Below are 17,283 nucleotides of genomic sequence, written 5' to 3' on the forward strand. Positions count from 1 at the left end.
TAGATGTGCTGATGGGGATATGGGGTTCTTTTCTCTCACTAAGCAAACTGAAGTCAGGAGCTGAGAAAAATGATGTGTCCAGATGTAAAAAAAAAAAGAAGAGAAAAGAAATCATGTATTTTTGAGCAGAGTGCTGTTAGAGTAATATAACAATCAAATGTTATTGATGTTCAAACAATGTATGTACAACATCCATCTGGCACTACTAAACCCTATCACTCTTCATGTCACTATACTAGCACTCTCAGTGGGGTAGTAAGAAACCAGAATCATCCGGTTTTCAGTGGAAAAGCAGAGAAGACAACAAAGCCTGAAAACCGGTAGCTTCCGGTTCCTTCCGACCCGCTCAGGTGTTTGTTTTACACCTGCTAAGTTAGGTAAGTATAGTAGTAGGTGTGGAATCTGCTGTTTCACTTTGGGTGTACCCTACTACCCTCTAGTGGTTATTGGTGGAGCTAGTCGCCAAGGGCAACAAGTCACCAGGTTTCCTATTGAAGACAGCCATTATCTAACAGTAACAGTCATATTTTAATAAGGCTTATTATTTTGCTGTCTGTTGTAAGTAGATTTTCATGCCCTTTTATGAGGCACCGATGATACCAAAGATTTCAGTTTATTTCTTCCTAATCAATCAGTTTGATCAAGCACAGGAGCACCAGAGCTATAGATTGAGATCCCAATGGGCACGCACTGGTTGAATCATTGTTGGTTCCACTCCATTTCAATGAAATGACATTAAACCAACATGGAATAGACATTGAATTGATGTCTGTGCCCAGTGGGATGGCTCTAAGGGTATCCTGGGATTTTAGAGCCAAGGTTTGGTTAAAAGACCTGTCTTCATTTGCCCGGTTCTCTGCTGCAGACTGCTAGAAGGGTTGGAGACTGCTTCCATAGGTCAGAGTCTCTGTGGGGCTCTACTGCCCTACCAAGCAAAATGGCAGTGACTGCTCATAGAGTGGAACTGAGAAAAATGTATTTCATTTACCTTGGTTTCACAGTAACTTTATGCAGTTACTGCTAACATGACCCCCATTTTCTCCAGAATACAATACAAAAGAGGCAGGATACTTGTCCTCATGATTAAGCATGTATTTATATTAGCAAAAATGACATTAACCAATTTTTGACCAAATGAGCAGTTACTGCCTTTTTGCTTGGTAGGGCAGTCTAGTGCTCTGTGAAAAATGACTGACCAAAACTAGACTACATCTGCAGGGTCATTGGATGATTATTAATGAGAGGTGTGTTTGTTGCTTTAGCGTTTACTTTTTGACATCGACAGGGGACAATTCCTTTCCAAAGTTTCCTTCTTCAGAATGTCTTCTGATCATGCACTCCTCGTTTTGTGTTGATTGCAAAAAGAGCGAGAGAAAACGAGAGACCAAGAGGGAAGGAGGGAGAGACCTTGATCTCTTCATTGCTCTGTATTTATTTATTTATTGTTATTTATTGTGGCTTTCCAGTTGAAACTGTGTGTGTGGCCTGACCCAGGGTATCCACAGTGACCTGACCCAGGGTATCCACAGTGACCTGACCCAGGGTATCCACAGTGACCTGACCCAGGGTATCCACAGTGACCTGACCCAGGGTATCCACAGTGACCTGACCCAGGGTATCCACAGTGACCCAGGGTATCCACAGTGACCTGACCCAGGGTATCCACAGTGACCTGACCCAGGGTGATCCACAGTGACCTGACCCAGGGTATCCACAGTGACCTGACCCAGGGTATCCACAGTGACCTGACCCAGGGTATCCACAGTGACCTGACCCAGGGTATCCACAGTGACCTGACCCAGGGTATCCACAGTGACCTGACCCAGGGTATCCACAGTGACCCGACCCAGGGTATCCACAGTGACCCGACCCAGGGTATCCACAGTGACCCAGGGTATCCACAGTGACCCGACCCAGGGTATCCACAGTGACCCGACCCAGGGTATCCACAGTGACCCGACCCAGGGTATCCACAGTGACCCGACCCAGGGTATCCACAGTGACCCGACCCAGGGTATCCACAGTGACCTGACCCAGGGTATCCACAGTGACCCTGACCCAGGGTATCCACAGTGACCCTGACCCAGGGTATCCACAGTGACCCGACCCAGGGTATGACCCGACCCAGTGACCACAGTGACCCCCAGGGTATCCACAGTGACCCGACCCAGGGTATCCACAGTGACCCGACCCAGGGTATCCACAGTGACCCGACCCAGGGTATCCACAGTGACCCGACCCAGGGTATCCACAGTGACCCGACCCAGGGTATCCACAGTGACCCGACCCAGGGTATCCACAGTGACCCGACCCAGGGTATCCACAGTGACCCGACCCAGGGTATCCACAGTGACCCGACCCAGGGTATCCACAGTGACCCGACCCAGGGTATCCACAGTGACCCAGGGTATCCACAGTGACCCGACCCAGGGTATCCACAGTGACCCGACCCAGGGTATCCACAGTGACCCGACCCAGGGTATCCACAGTGACCAGGACCCTGGGACCCGACCCTTTGATACAGTGACCCGACCCAGGGTATCCACAGTGACCCGACCCAGGGTATCCACAGTGACCTGACCCTGGGTTTGATACAGTGACCCGACCCAGGGTATCCACAGTGACCTGACCCTGGGTTTGATACAGTGACCTGACCCAGGGTATCCACAGTGACCCGACCCAGGGTATCCACAGTGACCTGACCCTGGGTTTGATACAGTGACCCGCAACACCACTCGGCTCGGTCCCCTTCTGGCACAGTTGAAGTGCTCTGTACCTGCTTCCTTTTGAGTCTTAAGAGAAACTGCATTGTGCTTAACGTGACGGCTAACAAAGACCCGTACACCCAGTGCCATGTTGGGTGAAAGGTCCTCTGTTGGCTATTCTTCCTCCTTTTGCATTTGTTTTGCACAACACATCACACCCTGAAAAGGTACTGCAATAATACTGGCACATTCCATCCTCTGGGGGAGAAAGAAGGGATCAGAAAAGAGAGGGGGAAAAGAGACAGACCGAGCCTTTCTCTCTCTCTCTTTAGAGCACAAGACAACTGTCGCACCACCCGTAGCCGTTTCACACTTTCAGTTAAAGAGATAAGCATCAACTGCACTTAAGGAGAGAACTGTGTTGTGGATTCAACATGTACTGTATGTTATTGTGTTATCTGTCAAAGCTGTGTGTATAAGTCACAGATAGGCCCTTAGGGGGCCTGTCTCTAGGAGACCAGCGACCATCTTGGGTGGCCCATTGCAGGTGTAAGGCTACTTTGCTTACAGATAATCAACCATTTCTTCAAAGTCTGTCACTCTTTAGGTGATAGTGAGTTATGTTCTTTATTTACAACTATTTACGAGGGCTGTAACTCTAGCCTGAAGCTTATGTAGCTCTAGCAGACTGGACCTGTGTGTGCTACCATTCCACGCTATGTAGAAGAACTTTCCTTGTTTCTGATTTATTTGCACTAAAATATTGAGAGCTTTTAAGTTTTTTTTGTTTCACCTCCTTATCCATTCCATGACGTCACTCAGTATCGTTTATGATTGTAAGAGAAGATATCTGTATATTATTCCTTCAATTCTTGATAATAACATTGGTCTATATTCTTTCTACTGCGTAGTGTAATAATCATGATAAGAGATTGCTATGTAAAGGGGTGAAGCTGCCTTGGACTTTTGTTTTTGTGCTGCAACTATTCTCAGGAAATCTTGAGCAATGCACTAAGTAATTATGCAAAATTGTGGGGGAGATATGCTGTGTATATATGTAGCCTATGAATGTTCATACATGTCTGAAGAGGTAGTGACACCTTTCACTCAAAAGTACGGTTCCAATAGAACACCTTGTACCACATGACTATGAGGAAGTCAGATAAAAGCAAATTGAGGAATAGTAGATATCCATTTGTATGGTAAAACATGTACAATGTAGTGTACATCAATTGACACCAGCCAGTCACATACATTGTGCTGAAAGGTTTTTTGTGCTGAGGGGTGTTGCTACCAGCATTTAGAGAGCTTGGTGAGTGAATGAGAGGGAAACATTATGCCAGCTGTGAAGCGTGGTGTTTCTATGGAACTTTGTCGATTTATTTGGCTTTGGTGAAGGGATCTGGGGTCTGTTTTGAATAGAGACACCACTATCAGGGATACATTTGTCTTTCTGTTTTTGGTGGACCTTCTGTCAGAGATATAAATTCATTTTCCCATCATTTGTTTCAGATAATGTAAAGAAAACAGATAAATAAACAAATATATCTATCCCTGTCTGTTTGTTATTTATTTGTTTGACACTAGTGCATGGTTCCATATCCATAGCTGGTAGCCTAGGTAGGCCTAATGTATTAGTCTACAGTCTGTTTCCTACTGTATTACATTGTAGAAAATGAGTTGTAACTTCGATCTGTCATTTGGTATCTGAACGTTTATTTAGTGCATTTATTCATCCGATACAAGATCAGAGCCTAATTCAAATTCCCAATGCAATAGATTTCCCACAGCAAAAAGTACTAAATTATAGTAGATTGTTATTCACAACAAAAGTGTATGCACTGAGTAGGCCTAACTTCTCAGCTGCAGTCTTTCACACACTGTACCCAGATTCACTTCTGCCAATGATGCAGGGAGGAATGTCAACCAGCCTCGACACCGGTGGCTTTGGGTTGTCGCAGGCAGACGGAACGTCATAATCCAATTAGCAGCACTAGTTGAGTTCGCTAACCCAACTAGCTAGCCTGGCCAACAACCGACTGCACTGCTAACTAAACTGAACGTGTGAGTGTTGTGTCATTTTTGAGACAGCAGTGAACAAGTCAAGGAGAGAAGCAACAACCCAAAGAGGGAAACCTTTCAGGTTATCAACAACATTATTGGTCATCTGATGGCAGGAAGGTGAATGGAGATTAGTTAGCTAGAACATTCTTAGCAGCACAAAATAGCAGCTAAATCAGCTCATCAAGGCTAATTTATCTGCAAGTGCGCTTTTTAAAATTTGTTTGGCCAAATGTACATATAATAAGATGCCATATGCTGCTTAAGATATCTTAACTTTATTCAAGTATAGACTGTTAAATGAGAACTAGGGTAATAACTCTGTAGCTGGCTAACTGGACTAGCTAGTTTGCTCCAAACAAAGTTCTCTGTTCCAGGATGCTGACGCTACGTCGGATGCTAGCGAGCACAGGTGCGCACTCGGCCGCGGCGCAGCAGTGCGTCTCGCCTCACCTGGCCCAGCGCTACAGCACCGCAGCAAAGCAACAGGTAGCCTTCTATCACCTAGTGTAGTTTAAAACTATTTCTGTTTTCGAGACTAGGCTACAGCTGCCTAGGTCTCCATCTAGCCTATTATCGTTACATAAAGTATTATATGTCTGTGTGTTTATCTGGGTTGCTAGGAGAATCCAAAGAAGACTACATTTGGGCCCTTGAGTGATCAAGACCGAATTTTCACAAACTTGTATGGCCGTCATGACTGGAGGTAGTAACATCCCAAACTTAACATCACCGTGCACAGACACACTCTAGATACCATCAAATCTATGCACATACAGTACTCTTCTCTTCTTCACCATCCATAAAGTGTCCTTGTCTACTTGTCCCCTTCCCTCAACCTACCCGAGAATACATGATATGTGAAAACAATACATACATCAGGTACATAGGAATTATTAGGTGATATTGGTCTATTTAAAACGCAATCTATATTTCTCATTGTGTCCCCAGTCTGAAGGGTGCTCTGCGTCGGGGTGACTGGTATAAGACTAAAGAGATCCTCCTGAAGGGGACAGACTGGATCCTGAATGAGGTCAAGGTGTCTGGTCTGAGAGGGAGAGGAGGAGCTGGCTTCCCTACCGGCATGAAGTGGGGCTTCATGAACAAACCCAGCGACGGCAGGTAAGAAAGAGAGAGATTGTGTGTGTACAGTGGGGCAAAAAAAGTATTTAGTCATCCACCAATTGTGCAAGTTCTCCCACTTAAAAAGATGAGAGAGCCCTGTAATTTTCATCATAGGTACACTTCAACTATGACAGACAAAATGAGGAAAAAACATCCAGAAAGTCACATCAGGATTTTTAATGAATTTATTTGCAAATGATGGTGGAAAACTTTTGTTATTGACCAAATACTTATTTATCTCAATACTTTGTTATATACCCATTGTTGGCAATGACAGAAGTCAAACGTTTTCTATAAGTCTTCACAAGGTTTTCACACACTGTTGCTGGTATTTTGGCCCAATCCTCCATGCAGATCTCCTCTAGAGCAGTGATGTTTTGGGGCTGTTGCTGGGCAACATGGACTTTCAACTCCCTCCAAAGATTTTCTATGGGGTTGAGATCTGGAGACTGGCTAGGCCACTCCAGGACCTTGAAATGCTTCTTACGAAGCCACTCCTCTGTTGCCCGGGTGGTGTGTTTGGGATCATTGTCATGCTGAAAGACCCAGCCACGTTTCATCTTCAATGCCCTTGCTGATAGGAGGTTTTCACTCAAAATCTCACGATACATGGCCCCATTCATTCTTTCCTTTACACGGATCAGTCGTCCTGGTCCCTTTGCAGAAAAACAGCCCCAAAGCATGATGTTTCCACCCCCATGCTTCACAGTAGGTATGGTGTTCTTTGGATGCAACTCAGCATTCTTTGTCCTCCAAACACAACGAGTTGAGTTTTTACCAAAAAAGTTATATTTTGGTTTCATCTGACATTCTCCCAATCTTCTTCTGGATCATCCAAATGCTCTCTAGCAAACTTCAGACGGGCCTGGGCATGTACTGGCTTAAGCAGGGGGACACATCTGGCACTGCAGGATTTGAGTCCCTGGCGGTGTAGTGTGTTACTGATGGTAGGCTTTGTTACTTTGGTCCCAGCTCTCTGCAGGTCATTCACTAGGTCCCCCCGTGTGGTTCAGGGATTTTTGCTCACCGTTCTTGTGATCATTTTGACCCCACGGGGTGAGATCTTGCGTGAAGTCCCAAATCGAGGGAGATTATCAGTGGTCTTGTATGTCTTCCATTTCCTAATAATTGTTCCCACAGTTGATTTCTTCAAACCAAGCTGCTTAGCTATTGCAGATTCAGTCTTCCCAGCCTGGTGCAGGTCTACAATTTTGTTTCTGGTGTCCTTTGACAGCTCTTTGGTCTTGGCCATAGTGGAGTTTGGAGTGTGACTGTTTGAGGTTGTGGACAGGTGTCTTTTATACTGATAACAAGTTCAAACAGGTGCCATTAATACAGGTATCGAGTGGAGGACAGAGGAGCCTCTTTAAGAAGAAGTTACAGGTCTGTGAGAGCCAGAAATCTTGCTTGTTTGTAGGTGACCAAATACTTATTTTCCACCATAATTTGCAAATAAATTCATTAAAAATCCTACAATGTGATTTTCTGGATTTTTTTCCCTCATTTTGTCTGTCATAGTTGAAGTGTACCTATGATGAAAATTACAGGCCTCATCTTTTTAAGTGAGAGAACTTGCACAATTGGTGGCTGACTAAATACTTTTTTGCCCCACTGTAGGTGTGTAGGTGTAGTTTATGCTTTCAGTACTAGATTAATTCAATGATCCTTTTATTGTGTGGACAACATGTCAATTCATGCTGCAAGAGCTCTTATAGGTTGGAGGATATCCTCCGGAAGTTGTCATAATTACTGTGTAGGTCTATGGAAGGGGGTGAGAACCACGAGCCTCCTATGTTTTATATTGAAGTCAATGTGCCCAGAGGATGACGGAAACTAGCTGTCCTCCAGGCATGCCTTTGGCTCTACTCTACATAGTGCTGTTGAGGCTACAGTAGACCTTCATTGCAAAACATTGTGTTTTAATCAATTATTTGGTGAGGTGAATATATTTAGTATAGTTGTATCTAAAAAGGACAACTTTTTAAATGTTTCTGAAATTCACTCTCCTTCCTCTCCTGAGGAGCCTCCACTGGTGTGTAACATACAGTGTCTGTGTATCTCAGACCTAAGTACCTGGTAGTGAATGCAGATGAAGGAGAGCCAGGGACGTGTAAGGACAGAGAGATCATGCGTCACGACCCTCACAAGCTGGTAGAGGGCTGCCTGGTGGCTGGGAGGGCCATGGGAGCCCACAATACACAGGTCAGTTCTTACATCTACATCAGAGGAGAGTTCTACAACAAGTTCTCCAATACACAGATCAGAGTTCTACAACGAGTCCTCCAATACAGGTCAGTTCTACAACGAGTTCTCCAATACACAGGTCAGAGCTCTACAACGAGTCCTCCAATACACAGGTCAGTTCTACAACGAGTTCTCCAATACACAGGTCAGAGCTCTACAACGAGTCCTCCAATACACAGGTCAAAGTTCTACAACGAGTCCTCCAATACACAGGTCAGTTCTACAACGAGTTCTCCAATACACAGGTCAGAGTTCTACAACGAGTTCTCCAATACACAGGTCAGAGTTCTACAACGAGTTCTCCAATACACAGGTCAGAGTTCTACAACGAGTACTCCAATACACAGGTCAGAGTTCTACAACAAGTTCTCCAATACACAGATCAGAGTTCTACAACGAGTCCTCCAATACAGGTCAGTTCTACAACGAGTTCTCCAATACACAGGTCAGAGCTCTACAATACACAGGTCAGAGTCAAGTTCTCCAATACAGATCAGGTCAGTCCAATCTCAGTTCTACAACGAGTTCTCCAATACACAGGTCAGAGTTCTACAACGAGTTCTCCAATACACAGGTCAGTTCTACAACGAGTTCTCCAATACACAGGTCAGAGTTCTACAACGAGTTCTCCAATACACAGGTCAGAGTTCTACAACGAGTCCTCCAATACACAGGTCAGTTCTACAACGAGTTCTCCAATACACAGGTCAGAGTTCTACAACGAGTTCTCCAATACACAGGTCAGAGTTCTACAACGAGTCCTCCAATACACAGGTCAGACTACCTGCTTAGGCTGGCTGGAGTCCTGTCCTCTCCTGTCTCCTCAACAAACGAGCACACACACACACACACACACACTTACAGTATGTCCTGTCCACCAGGTGGCGATAAACGAGGCGTATTCAGCAGGGTTGATAGGCAAGAACGCGTGTGGCTCTGGGTACGACTTTGATGTGTTTGTGATGCGGGGGGCAGGAGCCTACATCTGTGGGGAGGAGACGGCCCTCATCGAGTCCCTGGAGGGCAAGCAGGGGAAACCCAGACTCAAACCACCCTTCCCCGCTGACATAGGTGAGGAAATTACCTACCACCTTTGGATTTACCTAAATCTCGCCAAAAAATAAACTATCAAAATAATGATAATATGGTCAACCAAAACCCTAACAGAAAAACCACATGATTTCACATGTGGAAAATGTGTAGTTTCATGTTATCACATGTTGCTTTACATGTTGTCACGTTATCACATTAACTTGGTTCATGTGGTTTTTCCGTAAGGGAAGTGTACATTACATTTCTGACAGTTCAATGGTTTTCTGTATACTGTGAAAATAAATGCTCTTCTTATTCAAATCAAATCAAATGTATTTATATAGCCCTTCGTACATCAGCTGATATCTCAAAGTGCTGTACAGAAACCCAGCCTAAAACCCCAAACAGCAAGCAATGCAGGTGTAGAAGCACGGTGGCTAGGAAAAACTCCCTAGAAAGGCCAAAACCTAGGAAGAAACCTAGAGAGGAACCAGGCTATGTGGGGTGGCCAGTCCTCTTCTGGCTGTGCCGGGTGGAGATTATAACAGAACATGGCCAAGATGTTCAAATGTTCATAAATGACCAGCATGGTCGAATAATAATAAGGCAGAACAGTTGAAACTGGAGCAGCAGCACAGTCAGGTGGAAGTTGAAACTGGAGCAGCAGCATGGCCAGGTGGACTGGGGACAGCAAGGAGTCATCATGTCAGGTAGTCCTGGGGCATGGTCCTAGGGCTCAGGTCAGTTGAAACTGGAACAGCAGCATGGCCAGGTGGACTGGGGACAGCAAGGAGTCATCATGTCAGGTAGTCCTGGGGCATGGTCCTAGGGCTCAGGTCCTCCGAGAGAGAGAAAGAAAGAGAGAAGGAGAGAATTAGAGAACGCACACTTAGATTCACACAGGACACCGAATAGGACAGGAGAAGTACTCCAGATATAACAAACTGACCCCAGCCCCCGACACATAAACTACTGCAGCATAAATACTGGAGGCTGAGACAGGAGGGGTCAGGAGACACTGTGGCCCCATCCGAGGACACCCCCGGACAGGGCCAAACAGGAAGGATATAACCCCACCCACTTTGCCAAAGCACAGCCCCCACACCACTAGAGGGATATCTTCAACCACCAACTTACCATCCTGAGACAAGGCTGAGTATAGTCCACAAAGATCTCCGCCACAGCACAACCCAAGGGGGGGGGCGCCAACCCAGACAGGATGACCACAACAGTGAATCAACCCACTCAGGTGACGCACCCCCTCCAGGGACGGCATGAGAGAGCCCCAGTAAGCCAGTGACCCAGCCCCTGTAATAGGGTTAGAGGCAGAGAATCCCAGTGGAAAGAGGGGAACCGGCCAGGCAGAGACAGCAAGGGCGGTTCGTTGCTCCAGAGCCTTTCCGTTCACCTTCCCACTCCTGGGCCAGACTACACTCAATCATATGACCCACTGAAGAGATGAGTCTTCAGTAAAGACTTAAAGGTTGAGACCGAGTTTGCGTCTCTGACATGGGTAGGCAGACCGTTCCATAAAAATGCAGCTCTATAGGAGAAAGCCCTGCCTCCAGCTGTTTGCTTAGAAATTCTAGGGACAATTAGGAGGCCTGCGTCTTGTGACCGTAGCGTACGTGTAGGTATGTACGGCAGGACCAAATCAGAGAGATAGATGGATGGCCTGTACAGGTGATTATTGACTTTCTCTCAATGTACCACCTTGTCTTTGGGTCTCCAGGGGTGTTCGGATGCCCAACAACAGTTGCTAATGTGGAGACGGTTGCCGTGGCGCCTGCTATCTGTCGTCGAGGTGGAGCGTGGTTTGCGAGCTTCGGGAGAGAGAGGAATGCTGGGACAAAGCTGTTCAACATCTCTGGTCACGTAAACACTCCGTGCACAGTAGAGGAAGAGATGTCCATTCCTCTCAGAGAACTCATAGACAGACACGCAGGTGTGTGTGTTCGTGCAAGTATTAGTGTGACAAGTTTTCTAGTACTGTCTGTATTTGTGTTACTGTGTGTGTATCCAAGAGTGGGTTTGTGTATGAGTGTGTATATTATTGGTGCTGCTGATATTTGTGCGCCTGACCCTCCTCTCATCTCTGATTGGTGCAGGAGGTGTGAGGGGTGGCTGGGACAACCTACTGGGAGTGATCCCTGGAGGCTCCTCCACACCCATTATCCCTCGCTCTGTGTGTGATGATGTCATGATGGATTTTGATGACCTCGTCCGCGCAGAGTCCGCTCTGGGCACCGCCGCCGTCATCGTCATGGACAAATCTGTAAGAACGCACTCTATTTACTTTATATTGATGAACATTATATTTAAGACACATCAAACTAAACAAATAGTTGCATCTATTCCTCCAGACTGATGTAATCAGAGCCATCGCCCGTCTGGTTGAGTTCTATAAACATGAGAGCTGTGGCCAGTGCACCCCCTGCAGGGAAGGTAAGGAACTACACACTCAGTCTTGATAATTGAATGTCCACAGGTTTTGCTCCTACATAGCTTATTGCTCCAACATAAAACCCCATCTCACCTCTGATAATCTGATATCTGAGTGCCACAAAAATGACTGGGTGGATAAGTTGATCTCATCTCTCTCTCTCTCTCCCTATTTCGTTCTATCCCCACCGCCCCCCACCAGGAGTGGACTGGATGGATAAGATGATGTGGCGGTTTGTGCGTGGCGACGCGGCCAACTCTGAGATTGATATGATCTGGGAGCTGAGTAAACAGATCGAGGGCCATACCATCTGTGCCCTGGGGGACGGAGCTGCATGGCCTGTACAGGTGAGACTACTGGGGGACGGGGCTGCATGGCCTGTGACTACTTGTGTCAGAGGTTAGATAGAAACAAGTGAGACTACTGGGGTCAGGTTAGTTAGGAACAGGTGAGTCTGCTGGGATCAGAGGTTAGACAGGTGAAACTATTGGAGTTGGAGAAACTGTTGAAGTAACACCCTGACCTCCGTCACTCCACCCTTCTCTTCCTTGTTTAGGGTCTGGTTCGCCACTTCCGTCCGGTCATGGAGAGCCGCATCTCGGAGTACCACAAGAAGAACCCTGCCAGGGAGGCTGACATTGAGATGATCTGAGACAGATATCAGACTGAGACTAAACTCCCTGCTCCTAACATGCTGATCTTATCACTCCTCACTTCAAATCATTTCCATTGCTCAATGACTGCTTCCATTTTATTGGGTATTTACTGTGTTAATGGGTATTTGGGTATTTACTATGTTAATGAACCTAGCACCTATTCAATACCGACCCACTTTGTTTGTTTTCATGCATGGTTGTTATTGTGTTCATTCATTTCATGTATGTACTTCAGATGACCTCTGAATATACAAGGAAAGTGCACACACTAATAAAGTGCAATTAATCTGGTCTTGATTTTGTTGTTTTCTGTAGCCTACTCTATACTTTTATCATCTACAAACATCAAGAGAAGAGAAGAGGGGAGTCACTTTACATCATGTTTAATGACAGGTGAGAGGAACATTTGGGTGGATGCCTGTAGCTACCCAATGTGGACATGTGAGTTAATGCATGTACAGGTGTGTAAGTAGTACCTGTAACTGGGCTGTATTTGTGGTGACATTAGTGCAGTCCAGAGTTATTTCACTATCAGAAAAAGATCCCATCCTTCTTTCTAAACCAGCATGGAATGTCACTTTTGGTCTGTCTGAACACAGGAGTGCTATAATAATGTAATATGCTATATAATATCAAATTTATTGATATAGCCCTTCTTACATCAGCTGATATCTCAAAGTGCTGTACAGAAACCCAGGCTAAAATCCCAACCAGCAAGCAATGCAGGTGTAGAAGCACGGTGGCTAGGAAAAACTCCCTAAACCTAGGAAGAAACCTAGAGAGGAACCAGGCTATGAGGGGTGGCCAGTCCTCTTCTGGCTGTGCCGGGTGGAGAATATAACAGAACATGGCCAAGATGTTCAAATGTTCATAAATGACCAGCATGGTCAAATAATAATAATCGCAGTAGTTGTCGAGGGTGAAACAAGTCAGCACTTCAGGAGTAAATGTCAGTTGGCTTTTCATAGCCGATCACTGAGAGTATCTATCTTATATATATATATATATATATATATCTTCAATTGGCTGTCACTCTGCCCTCTAAAGACAAAATCATATGAAAATACTTTCTGATCCATACTGAATAAAAAACAAATTATCCAAAATGTTGTAATCAGTGGGATCAATTGAACAGCCTCCATTACCTGCATTATCTGTCAGATCCTCCACCTCTGTCTCACTGGCTGTCACTCTGGCCCCCATGGCTGACAGTGCTGCTGCTTGGACTAGAATTACAGGAAATATATATACAGTGTTTAATCTGATAGAGAATAATGAAAACACAATTCTGTAGATATTTTCCGGCGTGGTCTCAGAGCACTTCGTATTATTCTGTACGTATATTCGAAACCCTCCATTTAGAATGATATGTTAAATTCCGTATGTTGTGTGTTAATCCATCATCCATTTCATATGTTATGAATTCATACTATATGTTCCGAATTGCAATTCATACAATTTGTCACAAATTTGCAAAACATACGAAATTGTAAAACTTATGAAATGTTACTAATTCCAATTTGTTGTTGCTAACATTAGCTAGGTGGGTAGGTGGCTAAAGCTAACATTAGCTAGCACTAGGGGTTAGGTTAAAGGGTTAGGAGAAGGATTAGCTAAAAAGGTTAAGTTTAGGATTAGGGGAAGGTTTGGCTAACATGGTAAGTAGTTGCAAATTAGCTACAAAGTAGTAAGTAGTTGCAAAGTTGCTAAAATGCTAAAGTTGACCGTGATGGGATTCAAACCGAAACCTTTCAGTTGTTAGACATTTGAGTTATACATACACCTACCCATTCACCCCAACCAACCACCCTCCTTTAATCTTTGCCTTAAGTCACCTTCTAGCTTATGTAACCATACCAAACGTAACATATACTAATTTGAGTGTCCCAGATGTACATTTACTGTGTTGCATCTACTGTTGTGGCCAAAGGTTTTGAGAATGACACAAATATTAATTTTCACAAAGTCTGCTGCCTCAGTTTGTATGATGGCAATTTGCATATACTCCAGAATGTTATGAAGAGTGATCAGATGAATTGCAAATAATTGCAAAGTCCCTCTTTGCCATGCAAATGAACTCCCCCAAAAACATTTTCACTGCATTTCAGCCCTGCCACAAAAGGACCAGCTGACATCATGTCAGTGATTCTCTCGTTAACACAGGTGTGAGTGTTGACGAGGACAAGGCTGGAGATCACTCTGTCATGCTGATTGAATTCGAATAACAGACTGGAAGCTTCAAAAGGAGGGTGGTGCTTGGAATCATTGTTCTTCCTCTGTCAACCATGTTACCTGCAAGGAAACACATGCCGTCATCATTGCTTTGCACAAAAAGGGCTTCACAGGCAAGGATATTGCTGCCAGTAAGATTGCACCTAAATCAACCATTTATCGTATCATCAAGAACTTCAAGGAAAGTGGTTCAATTGTTGTGACGAAGGCTTCAGGGCGCCTAAGAAAGTCCAGCAAGCGCCAGGACCGTCTCCTAAAGTTGATTCAGCTGCGGGATTGGGGCACCACCAGTACAGAGCTTGCTCAGGAATGGCAGCAGGCAGGTGTGAGTGCATCTGCACGCACAGTGAGGCGAAGACTTTTGGAGGATGGCCTGGTGTCAAGAAGGGCAGCAAAGAAGCCACTTCTCTCCAAGAAAAACATCAGGGAGATACTGATATTCTGCAAAAGGTACAGGGATTGGACTGCTGAGGACTGGGGTAAAGTCATTTTCTCTGATGAATCCCCTTTCTGATTGTTTGGGGCATCCGGAAAAAAGCTTGCCCGGAGAAGACAAGGTGAGCGCTACCATCAGTCATGTGTCATGCCAACAGTAAATCATCCTGAGACCATTCATGTGTGGGGTTGCTTCTCAGCCAAGGGAGTGGGCTCACTCACAATTATGCCTAAGAACACAGCCATGAATAAAGAATGGTACCAACACATCCTCCGAGAGCAACTTCTCCCAACCATCCAGGAACAGTTTGGTGACGAACAATGCCTTTTCCAGCATGATGGAGCACCTTGCCATAAGGCAAAAGTGATAACTAAGTGGCTCGGGGAACAAAACATCAATATTTTGGGTCCATGGCCAGGAAACTTCCCAGACCTTAATCCCATTGAGAACTTGTGGTCAATCCTCAAGAGTGGATGGACAAATAACAACCCACAAATTCTGACAAACTCCAAGCATTGATTATGCAAGAATGGGCTGCAATCAGTCAGGATGTGGCCCAGAAGTTAATTGACAGCATGCCAGGATGGATTGCAGGGGTCTTGAAAAAGAAGGGTCAACACTGAAAATATTGACTCTTTGCATCAATTTCATGTAATTGTCAATAAAAGCCTTTGACACTTATGAAATGCTTGTAATTATACTTCAGTATTCCATAGTAACATCTGACAAAAATATCTAAAGACACTGAAGCAGCAAACTTTGTGGAAATTAATATTTGTGTCATTCTCAAAACTTTTGGCCACGACTGTAGTCTGAGACCAGTTTGATATTTTCTCTATATCTCTATATTACCTGCATTCTCTGTCTTCAGCTTCTCCACCTGGCTGTCACTCTGGCCTCCATTCCTAGAATATGATGTAAAAAGATACAAATAAACTGTTGATGAAAAAACACCACTTAGTTATTTGTTAATTACAATAATCAAATAACATAAGTTACAGATGTCTCAGGTTACCTGCATTTTCTCTCTCCAGTTCCTCCACCTTGTTTTTGTGGAAGTGCAGTTCAGTCTTAGTGACTCATCTCCACTCTCTGGTTCACCACCTTTCTGCAGCTCCTCCACCTCTCCTTTCAGCTCCTCCACCTCTCCTTTCAGCTCCTCCACCTCTCCTTTCAGCTCCTCCACCTCTCCTTTCAGCTCCTCCACCCTCCTTTCAGCTCCTCCACCTCTCCTTTCAGCTCCTCCACCTGGCTCTCACTGGCACTGAGTCTGGCCTCCAAACCTGCAATAACATGAGAGGCTTTTTAATCCCTACTGAATTAAACATGTGCAAACATTAAATCCACTGCAAACATACACTGAAATTCAAATTAATATCACCTGTTTTCTCACTCTTCAGCCCCTCCACCTCTCTCTCACTAGCTGTCACTCTGGCTCCCATGGTTGACAGTTCTGCTGCTTGGACCGGAATTCTAAGAAAAATGTGTAGAGATTTTGATGGGATACAAATCCATTTATATGAACTAGATCCTTTTCAGTACTGCAAATAATGCATTACCTGTATTTTCACTCTCCAGTGATCCTCCACCTGGCTCTCATTAGCTGTCACTCTGGCCGCCATGTTTCCCAGCTCCACTCTGTTTCACCACCATGTCTCTCAGCCGCTTCAGCTGTCCGGATGACAGGGCTAGACCCAGGTTGCTGCTAAGCACCACATGCAGGTAGAGGTAGAAACATAATGAGTGAGCATGATGGGATGAAGAGTTGAATTACTAAACGCTATATATCCATTTAAGGAAATGTTGGTAAATAAGCTTTTATTGTTTAAAGAAATTAAACACGTACCATCACACGGGTGTGATCGTTCTACAGTGGTCCCTGAAGCGTACGATCACACCCGTGTGTTTAGAACACTCATTTAGAATGCTCGTTTAGAACGGCAGTTTCGAATGACTCAACAATCAGCGTTTGAGCTGGCCACACTTTTTTCAGAAACTATTTACACAAACACAGTCCTTACAAAGTTATGTCCAGAATGTCAGCAGTTTATTTTTGGATGCATTGTTCAGATATTCACAGAAGTAAATATAGCATAACACAATCATCCTAACCGGAAAAATGTAGGCTACATTTGTCCTAGCGCTGAGGAAAGATTGACCCAACACAAGCAGTCATATTTTCTAATTCTCGGCTGACGTAAACTACAATATGAATTAGATAATAGCTATTACTATATATAATTAATCACATCACGGGTGAGCTCACCATTGATCGAAATAACTAGGTAAAACACTTTATAGAAATCGAAAGTAATCCGACGGTTAGTTTCAGCGCGCAGCCATGCATTT

General features: G+C 44.7%; 2 protein-coding genes and 1 long non-coding RNA gene across 6 annotated transcripts; 1 reads left to right on the forward strand and 2 right to left on the reverse strand.

The window, feature by feature from the left end:
- Positions 1–1,449: 1,449 nt before the first annotated feature.
- LOC121840645 lies at positions 1,450–2,855 on the reverse strand. The gene is made up of 2 exons (XM_042305131.1): positions 2,163–2,855; positions 1,450–2,028 (listed from the first exon to the last, which is right to left on the reverse strand). The coding sequence occupies exons 1-2, from the start codon at positions 2,853–2,855 to the stop codon at positions 1,450–1,452; spliced, it is 1,272 nt and encodes a 423-aa protein (XP_042161065.1).
- Positions 2,856–4,581: 1,726 nt separating this feature from the next.
- On the forward strand, positions 4,582–12,557 carry LOC112236077 (NADH dehydrogenase [ubiquinone] flavoprotein 1, mitochondrial-like). Its single transcript, XM_042305086.1, has 11 exons — positions 4,582–4,886; positions 5,144–5,255; positions 5,390–5,472; positions 5,718–5,888; positions 7,955–8,156; positions 9,017–9,206; positions 10,900–11,112; positions 11,276–11,442; positions 11,531–11,612; positions 11,812–11,957; positions 12,167–12,557. Exons 1-11 carry the CDS (start codon positions 4,876–4,878, stop codon positions 12,260–12,262), a joined length of 1,473 nt encoding a protein of 490 aa, XP_042161020.1. The 5' UTR covers positions 4,582–4,875; the 3' UTR covers positions 12,263–12,557.
- LOC112247842 lies at positions 9,947–17,255 on the reverse strand. 4 transcript variants are annotated; one of them, XR_006079750.1, is made up of 8 exons: positions 16,494–17,194; positions 16,316–16,407; positions 15,950–16,217; positions 15,787–15,839; positions 13,412–13,492; positions 12,134–12,230; positions 11,306–11,440; positions 9,947–10,006 (listed from the first exon to the last, which is right to left on the reverse strand). It is a non-coding gene; the product is annotated as an uncharacterized LOC112247842 (long non-coding RNA). The 4 variants fall into 4 exon arrangements; XR_006079751.1 differs by lacking the exon at positions 9,947–10,006 and adding an exon at positions 17,201–17,255 and having other exon boundaries at positions 11,319–11,440; positions 16,494–16,639; XR_006079753.1 differs by lacking the exon at positions 12,134–12,230.
- Between the last annotated feature and the right edge of the window lie 28 nt (positions 17,256–17,283).

The sequence above is a fragment of the Oncorhynchus tshawytscha genome, linkage group LG23, assembly GCF_018296145.1.
Source record: "Oncorhynchus tshawytscha isolate Ot180627B linkage group LG23, Otsh_v2.0, whole genome shotgun sequence".
Taxonomy (NCBI): Eukaryota; Metazoa; Chordata; class Actinopteri; order Salmoniformes; family Salmonidae; genus Oncorhynchus; species Oncorhynchus tshawytscha.

Bases quoted from the DNA above. Each gene is read 5' to 3' on its own strand.
- LOC121840645 (XM_042305131.1), bottom strand. From the start codon at position 2,855: ATGGCACTGGGTGTACGGGTCTTTGTTAGCCGTCACGTTAAGCACAAT. The intron at 2,029-2,162 runs GTCACTGTGGAT...ACCCTGGGTCAG, and splicing joins CTGTGGATACCCTGGGTCGG to GTCACTGTGGATACCCTGGG.
- LOC112236077 (XM_042305086.1), top strand. The intron at 5,256-5,389 runs GTAGCCTTCTAT...CTGGGTTGCTAG, and splicing joins GCACCGCAGCAAAGCAACAG to GAGAATCCAAAGAAGACTAC. The intron at 5,473-5,717 runs GTAGTAACATCC...TTGTGTCCCCAG, and splicing joins TATGGCCGTCATGACTGGAG to TCTGAAGGGTGCTCTGCGTC.